At 40.9% G+C, this 9,633-nt stretch overlaps 1 protein-coding gene across 1 annotated transcript in view; it reads left to right on the top strand.

The window, feature by feature from the left end:
• Positions 1-7,912: 7,912 nt before the first annotated feature.
• LOC311149953 (phosphatase and actin regulator 3-like) overlaps positions 7,913-9,633 on the top strand; it is a gene marked incomplete at both ends in the record, with an annotated part of 59,671 nt that continues 57,950 nt past the window's right edge. The window contains one exon of the mRNA XM_084187176.1: positions 7,913-8,024. Within this exon, the coding sequence (XP_084043302.1) occupies positions 7,913-8,024 (112 nt within the window). The remainder of the gene's footprint in view (positions 8,025-9,633) is intronic.

The following is a 9,633-nucleotide window of genomic DNA, read 5'->3' as shown; positions in this document are numbered from 1 at the left end:
GGGTATGACGCTACAAGCTTGGCACCCCTGTATTTGGGGAGTTTCTCCCATTCTTCCCTGCACATCCACTCAAACTCTGTCAGGGTGGATGGGGAGTGTCACTGCACAGCTATTTCAGGTCTCTCCAGAGATGTTTAATCGGGTTCAAGTCTGGGCTCTGGCTGGGCCACTCAAGGACATTCAGAGACTTGTCCCGAAGCCACTCCTGCATTGTCTTGGCTGTGTGCTTAGGGTCGTTGTCCTGTTGGAAGGTGAACCTTCGCCTCAGTCTGAGGTCCTGAGCACTCTGGAGCAGGTTTTCATCAAGGATCTTTCTATACTTTGCTCCGTTCATCTTTCCCTTGATCCTGACTAGTCTCCCAGTCCCTGCCGCTGAAAAACATCCCCACAGCATGATGCTGCCACCACTGTGCTTCACCGTAGGGATGGTGCCAGGTTTCCTCCAGAAGTGACGCTTGGCATTCAGGCCAAAGAGTTCAATCTTGGTTTAATCAGGCCAGAGAATCTTGTTTCTCATGGTCTGAGAGTCCTTTAGGTGCCTCTTTTGCAAACGGGCTGTCATGTGCTTCTACATCTGCATTGCTTGCTGTTTGGGGTTTTAGGCTGGGTTTCTGTATAACACTTTGTGACATCTGCTTATGTAAAAAGAGCTTTATAAATACATTTGATTGATTGATTGATGTGCCTTTTACTGAGGAGTTGCTTCCGTCTGGCCACTGATTGGTGGAGTGCTGCAGAGATGGTTGTCCTTCTGGGAAGTTCTCCCATCTCCACAGAGGAACTCTGGAGCTCTGTCAGAGTGACCATCGGGTTCTTGGTCACCTCCCTGACCAAGGCCCTTCTCCCCCGATTTCTCAGTTTGGCCAGGCGGCCAGCTCTAGGAAGAGTCTTGGTGGTTCCAAACTTCTTCCATTTAAAAATGGTGGAGGCCACTGTGTTATTGGATCCTTCAATGCTGCAGAAATGTTTTGGTCCCCTTCCCCAGATCTGTGCCTCGACAAAATCCTGTCTCAGAGCTCTATGGACAATTCCTTCGACCTCATGGCTTGGTTTTTGCTCTGACATGCACTGTCAACTGTGGGACCTTATATAGACAGGTGTGTTCCTTTCCAAATCATGTCCAATCAATTGAATTCACCACAGGTGGACTCCAATCAAGTTGTAGAAACATCTCAAGGATGATCAATGGAAACAGGATGAACCTGAGCTCAATTTCGAGTCTCATAGTAAAGGGTCTGAATACTTATGTAAATAAGGTATTTCTGTTTTTTATTTTTTGTAAATGTGCAAACGTTTCTAAAAACCTGTTTTCACATTGTCATTATGGGGTATTGTGTGTAGATTGAGGGGGGGAAATATTTAATCAATTTTAGAATAAGGCTGTAACGTAACAAAATGTGGAAAAGGGGAAGGGGTCTGAATACTTTCCGAATGCACTGTATGGTGTTATTCCATGGTGGACTGAGGTCTATATGCCCAGCAACACGTTCTACTCCACCCACTCCATTGGTCCCAATGCAATACAAATAGGCCTATAAATTACATATTGGCTTACAGAGAAAACTCATCTAGGTGCCGAAGTCAAATGTATGTATGCCGATGTATGTGCTGCCCCTTATCCCTGATTCTCTGCTGGGTGCGCAATATCAAGTGCGCCTATTTTTAGTGTGGTCTCAATCAAATGACCCATAGCCTATACTAGGCAATAGGCCTAGGCTATGTGAAGTGCATGCTCGGAGAAGCACAGGGAAAAGGTATATTTCTAAGAAAATGAACTTCCTTCCCAAGTTTTGCACTGCTGGGATGATGTAAATAAAACTAGGCTGTACTTCATTATACACTGGATGGATATCCCAATCATAAGCCCTGGCCTGCCCTGCTCTTGCTGATGTAAACTTTTTTGTGCTGCCTAACCAATGTCTGTGCTGTGTACGGTGACACTCCAGGAGGCGAGTCAAAGGCTTCTTCCGAAAAACATTTTTGATTTATAAAAAAAAATCAGATGTATCTGTGGAGGGACTGGTAGAGGTTGGACCTAGTGCTATAGTAGGAGTTGACTGTACTGATAGTGACGCTGTTGTCTGTGGTGATAGAGTTAACTGTGGAGTTGGCCGTACTGATAAATGCATAGATCAGAATAATTTGACACAACAGATGATAAATTAAAATAATGCTGTTGAACCACCAAATCTGAAACATAAATTGTATGAGAGTGGCAGGGATGTTGGGGAAGATCAGAAAGTTAAGAATCACAAAAAATGTGGAAGAAATTAAATAAATGTTTGGATTATCATGCTATTTCAATGGCAATACATTCCGTTATGCAGCATAATGAAAAATGTGATTTCCAATTTTAGGAGGAAGTAGCCAGAACTTTGCAATGGCCAATTGGAAAACCTATTGTCACTAAACGTAGTTTCAAAAATCTTTGAAATATGTGGGACAAGAATAGAGGTTACATTCAGTCTTGTTAATAAGATTGAGGAACAGGTTGAGTTGACCAAGCCTTTGAGCCCGTCACCCATATGTAATGAGATAGGATATGTGGGTGACAGCACAAACTTAAGTTAGTGCAACACAGTCAAAGACAAAGTAATTGATACAAAAACACGAATCAAACTGACAGTGGAGAGGAGAAATGGATTTAGTCTCTAAGGGGACTGTGACACATTTATACATTCTATTACTTGTGACAACAAGGTTAAATTAAACAAAATGGTACAAACAGAGAAGGTAAATGAGGATCAGGTACTAAACCTATTGCCTCTAGAGAGTTTAAATGAGGGAATGTCAACTGCTCAGAGAAGACCCTCAGACTGCCAACTTAATATGCTAAATGTACACACTTTTGAGGATAAAGAACCTGCTTCTGATCCTCATCCTGATGTAGCCAAGAGTTCATATTGGGAATGAACACTACCACTTAGAGACAGAAAGCTGTGGTAGAGGTCTATCAGATGAGGAAATCGTAAGCTCTATGACAACGGAATCAGATGAGCAGCATGTAACTGGAGACGTTGAAATCGAAATAAGCGAGGATACACTGAAATGTGTTTTGTCAGATGAGGCAAATATTGGAGGGTTCAGGCTTACCACTACAAATAATAGTGTGTTTACCTTGACTCGTGACAAATGGGACAGGGTCCATTCAGAAAGAAGTGGTAAGTATTTAAACATTTCTCATGGGTAGGCCTATTTGCACCTCTGAGAAACGGGGTACAGAAAAGTTGAATCCGCAGCCTCTGCTTTTAAAAAAAAACATTAGCAGTTGTGGTGTTTATGTGTGCTTGTTCTCTTAAGCAGTCTTATGACAGGGCAATGTGAATTAAACATTTCACAATGGCATGCAATACTATATTTTACTTGAGTTATCGGAGAGTAAATTACTTAGTTGAAAGAAGTTAAGGTTTTAAGCTTGAATGATACAGCAGACTGATGAAATGAAGCTACAGTGGGGGAAAAAAGTATGTAGTCAGCCACCAATTGTGCAAGTTTTCCCACTTAAAAATATGAGAGAGGCCTGTAATTGTCATCATAGGTACACGTCAACTATGACAGACAAAATGAGGGGGAAAAAAATCCAGAAAATCACATTGTAGGATTTTTTATGAATTTATTTGCAAATTATGGTGGAAAATAAGTATTTGGTCAATAACAAAAGTTTCTCAATACTTTGTTATATACCCTTTGTTGGCAATGACACAGGTCAAACGTTTTCTGTAAGTCTTCACAAGGATTTCACACACTGTTGCTGGTATTTTGGCCCATTCCTCCATGCAGATCTCCTCTAGAGCAGTGATGTTTTGGGGCTGTCGCTGGGCAACACGGACTTTCAACTCCCTCCAAAGATTTTCTATGGGGTTGAGATCTGGAGACTGGCTAGGCCACTCCAGGACCTTGAAATGCTTCTTACGAAGCCACTCCTTCGTTGCCCGGGCGGTGTGTTTGGGATCATTGTCATGCTGAAAGACCCAGCCACGTTTAATCTTCAATGCCCTTGCTGATGGAAGGAGGTTTTCACTCAAAATCTCACGATACATGGCCCCATTCATTCTTTCCTTTACACGGATCAGTCGTCCTGGTCCCTTTGCAGAAAAACAGCCCCAAAGCATGATGTTTCCACCCCCATGCTTCACAGTAGGTATGGTGTTCTTTGGATGCAACTCAGCATTCTTTGTCCTCCAAACACGACGAGTTGAGTTTTTACCAAAAAGTTCTATTTTGGTTTCATCTGACCATATGACATTCTCCCAATCCTCTTCTGGATCATCCAAATGCACTCTATCAAACTTCAGATGGGCCTGGACATGTACTGGCTTAAGCAGGGGGACACGTCTGGCACTGCAGGATTTGAGTCCCTGGCGGCGTAGTGTGTTACTGATGGTAGGCTTTGTTACTTTGGTCCCAGCTCTCTGCAGGTCATTCACTAGGTCCCCCCGTGTGGTTCTGGGATTTTTGCTCACCGTTCTTGTGATCATTTTGACCCCACGGGGTGAGATCTTGCGTGGAGCCCCAGATCGAGGGAGATTATCAGTGGTCTTGTATGTCTTCCATTTCCTAATAATTGCTCCCACAGTTGATTTCTTCAAACCAAGCTGCCTACCTATTGCAGATTCAGTCTTCCCAGCCTGGTGCAGGTCTACAATTTTGTTTCTGGTGTCCTTTGACAGCTCTTTGGTCTTGGCCATAGTGGAGTTTGGAGTGTGACTGTTTGAGGTTGTGGACAGGTGTCTTTTATACTGATAACAAGTTCAAACAGGTGCCATTAATACAGGTAACGAGTGGAGGACAGGGGAGCTTCTTAAAGAAGAAGTTACAGGTCTGTGAGAGCCAGAAATCTTGCTTGTTTGTAGGTGACCAAATACTTATTTTCCACCATAATTTGCAAATAAATTCATTAAAAATCCTACTATGTGATTTTCTGGATTTTTTTCCCTCAATTTGTCTGTCATAGTTGACGTGTACCTATGATGAAAATTACAGGCCTCTCTCATCTTTTTAAGTGGGAGAACTTGCACAATTGGTGGCTGACTAAATACTTGTTTCCCCCACTGTATATGCTTAATAACGAAATTATGTTTAAATATACATTTGTTATTCATTTCATGTAGTGGTGGGCACCAAAATCGATAATTTGATATGATATCGATACTGTTATATATCGTTATGAGCAAGGCATATCGTGATATTGATTTATTCTTACTGTTAACTTACACTATTCTGTAAAAAAGCATAAATGACTCTTCTTGTATGCACAAAGCCCTCTCACAGACCTTCTCACAGGCTGCTTAGCATACTTAAAAATATTAAAACAAAAACAGGCTGTTTAGTATACTTAATTGCCTGATGATGGGCCATCAATTGTGGATGGGCTTTCCATTGTATTAACACTAGTTGGGTAGGTTTATACCACCAGAACACACCTGGCCCAGGTGTCTGGACTTCACAGAAAAGTGAACATTCACACAGTTGCAATGTATTTTCTACGAACCGATATGATGTCAAAATCGAATCAAAAAATGCAACTGATATTGATATAGATTTTCCACATCGGTTCCCATCACTAATTTAATGGATTTATTCAATGAGGGATTGAAACGAATGAATGTATCATAAAGTGTGTTAGACCATACATTTTTAGCCAAAACATTTTATGAAATGGGGGACTGAAATGAATGAATGTATCCTAGAGTGTGACCATACATTTCAACTGACACATTTGATAAAATAGTTGACTGTAGTGACTGTGTACCTATAGCCTAGTTGATATTCATTACGTTTACATTTTAAATAAATAAGATTTTTTGTTTTGACTAAAAAGTTTGCCTTATCTGTTTGTTTTTGAGTGTTGATAGTTTAGTGTGTGCATTGACTTCTAGACCGTGGACAGCATTGGGTAATTTGAAGGGGGTTTCTACAGACCGTATTGAGGTTTTTTTTTTGGGGGGGGGGGGGGGGGGGGTATGATATTTGTGCGTCTGTAACTAATTATTAACTATTCATTCAGGACTATCCATAATCATAATGGTAGCACACTTATGTGGAAGTGTTTAGAAACATATTATATTCTTATTTACAATTAAAGTGACTTAAAAATGACACAATACATTATTTACCATTTATTTCTATTGGGCACAAAATAATAACATTATGCACTAGTATTGATTTCGTATCATACGCATAGCGTTTTACCGCAGCCTTTTATTTTGAAGGCAATATCAGAAAACCAGAAGTCTTAATGCTGCTGCCGGATCGCGAATGTAGCTGCCGTGACGGCAGTGACGCTAATACGGAAGACAGTACAGTATGCGCTAATACCAGAGAGGCAGAGGACGAGAGAGACCCAACTCGACGGAAAATCTGTTGCCCTCCAGCAGGAGGCGTATTTTCGTACACCAATCAAGGTGATTTTATATGGAGGTCAAGAGAGTTTCGAATTTGGTCAACAAAAACAACGAATGACTTATTTGCTACGTGAGGTGTATTTGATTGAATAGAAGTATTGTAATGCTTGTTGTTAAGAGTGTACTGATATAAGTAGGGCACGTGACATCCCGGCAACTTTGAGAAAAAACACTTTATATCGGAGTTGTATCGAGATGGCTATGCATATTCATGATTGAGGCTAGTGACGTAGCGTCTCTCTCTCGCCATTCATTGAATACAGGCGGTTCACGTCAACAAACTTAATCGAATATTCAAAAAGAGATTACAATAATGAGATGTATCCACCAATCCAAAGAAAGGATAGGCGGGAGCTAGACAGCCCTCCGTGCCACTTTGTGGACAACGACTCCAATTTGTTAGGGCGGAGAGACATGTATCTTGTCAGTATATCCAACATCTTTGCAACGGCGACTACTTCCTCATCAGCGCGTCATAGCAGGGTTGACCAATAGGATGAAATAACTTTGTTTATTATGGACAATCCTCAAGGCGCACAATATGCGCATAAGGTCTAAAATGGCTTTGCTTGTTACCAGAAATATTGAAATATTATTAATTGTTTGATCAATTGAACATAGCGTATTCACATTTGGAATATAATATAATACTTTATATGTGTTTTTCATAGCCTATATAGTCGTTGAACAGGAGGCTTTGGCTATATTGTTGTTTCTCATGGTCTTAAAGCCAATATTAGACAACATTTATGTTCGTTTCTGTCTATTAGACTCTCTACTTAGAATATCCATAGGCCTACTGATCTCCCTTCAGCCAATAACACTAGGCCTATCCAGCTGTTGTCTCTGAATCCCTTCAATGCCATTCATAATTACATTAAATTGAAATATTGGGATAAATTGCAGTATTTTTAAAAAACTATTCAAAATCATTGTTACGTTAGTCCTGAGATTTCTTCAATGAACCAATTTAACCACGTGTTGACGTTCTGCTCTATACAACCTCATCACCATCCATGCTCATATAGGCCAAACTAGCATCAGAAATCAATAGGCTACTCGGGGGGGCAGTATGAAAAATGTATGCACTCAATAATTGTAAGTCGCTCTGGATAAGAGCGTCTGCTAAATGACTAAAATGTAAATGTACATTAATACATTCAGATTGTGTAAGCAGGCGTCCTAGCCTAAATGTGTGTCGCTGGCTACAATGTTGCGAGGCACAATCCGGCAGCAGTGACATATAGACCGGCACATCCGTATCACCCCTCCCACGTCCACACGAGCGCGCACAGACACACACACACGCGCTTCAACCATTCTTATTATACTTCAGTGGCTCCAACATACTAGGAATTTTTGCTCAGCACCCATGGCTCCCCATTAGATGCTCAAAGCGGCTGTTGTCAGAACGAATTATATCTGCCCTACTGCTGCTTACTTCTGACCTTGCCTGCCTCTGGTAGGGTTTTGAATATTTTATTCAGAATTCATGTGCTCTATTCCCAATGGCTACATCCGATGGAAATGGAGTAGACGGCTGTCTTCTGCATAGAGGCAGATCTCAAAGTGACCCAAACCTACTCACCGAGTCAGGCATCGATCTAGTGCACAACACAGGTAAGGGACATGTTTTATTGTCTGGATATTCTATAGGCTATGGTATTGGCGTTTTATTATCATCGTTTTGGCGATAGGCTACAGTGGTCTCCTAAAGCCATCCCCAATTGCTAAATGGGATTTGAGGACCACATCAGAATAATAAGCACTCCATGCTTCCATTTGACAGCAAATACAATAAAACCGAGATTCGCAGACAATTGGTAGGAAAATATTTTCCTCCAGTTCTATTTAAATGAATGGATGCTCTCCCAAAATAAGCTGTTTGTGCATGATGTCTTATATGGTTTTGCAGTAAATGTGCAGATTATAAATTAACTTTAGCCTATAATGCAAAGCCTATTTTACACAAACCCATAATATTTCGGACATCATTGCATCCATTTTGCTACATTTATGTATAGGCCCAATCAGATTGGACGCAAAGATGACATAGGCTACAGTGAAGAAAGCGCATGGTGTGGTAAGTCTATGTCTAGACACATTTTTGCGTCGCTGGGTTATATTGTGATTCAATGTTACATTGAGCGCACAGACACTGACATTGAGCGGACACATTTATAATGATTATTTTAGCAATTTCGTTCAGCATAGGCCTGGGTTTCGGGTGGTAGCTTATATTGGAGGCTCATTCAATGGACCTTTGCCTATCCCCGACTCGGCCACTGCGCTTGGCAGCATAAATTGGATCCTATGCTGAGGTTGAGCTGATCAAACAGTCCTATGATCAATGACCCTGCGTTCCAGGTGATGTATGTATGACTTCGACGTCTGTGCTTCCCTACATATAGAAGAACATCAATTCCCTATAGTGTGGACCATGCAGGTATGCACGGAGCACCTAGAGCAATCATAGGCTATTCCCCTTTAAGTTAACCTACCTCTTAGCCTACCTCTCATCTGTTTTCACCTATATGGGTGATACATCTCTTTCCCTTGATAAATAAACAGACTCTCCATCCCTAGAAGCATGTTATTTACCAACCAAGTATTGTTATTCTCAAGTACTTTTAGGCATAGTCTGCAGGCCTAATGGCATTTTGTTATGATATTTTTAAAAACAGTTGCCTAAATTATTTTATTGGACAGCTATTATGTATTGGTGCCAGGCCGTATCTGTTTAAGAAGACAGTATGTTTATGGCATATTTATGGTTAAATTGAGCGGGTTCTTGACCTTTTACTGTTCCCTCTCCCTTTCTAACACACACACACAGTACACAGTACACACACACACACACACACACACACACACACACACACACACACACACACACACACACACACACACACACACACACACACGTTAACAGCTACAGTGCCTTCAGAAAGTATTCATACTCCTTGACTTATTCCACATTTAGTTGTGTTACAGCCTGAATTCAAAATGGGTTACATTTATTATTTTTCCCATCCATCTACACACAAAATCCCATAATGACAAAGTGAAAACATGTTTTTAGAAATTTTTGAAAATGTATTGAAAATGAATAACATAAATATTTAATTTACATAAGTATTCACAACCCTGAGTCAATACTTTGTAGAAGCACCTTTGGCAGCGATTACAGCTGTGAGTCTTTCTGGGTAAGTCTCTAAGAGCTTTCCAC

This window comes from Coregonus lavaretus, assembly GCF_964263955.1.
Source record: "Coregonus lavaretus genome assembly, chromosome: 22".
Classification (NCBI taxonomy): Eukaryota; Metazoa; Chordata; class Actinopteri; order Salmoniformes; family Salmonidae; genus Coregonus; species Coregonus lavaretus.
This window is presented reverse-complemented; position numbering and strand designations above follow the sequence as displayed.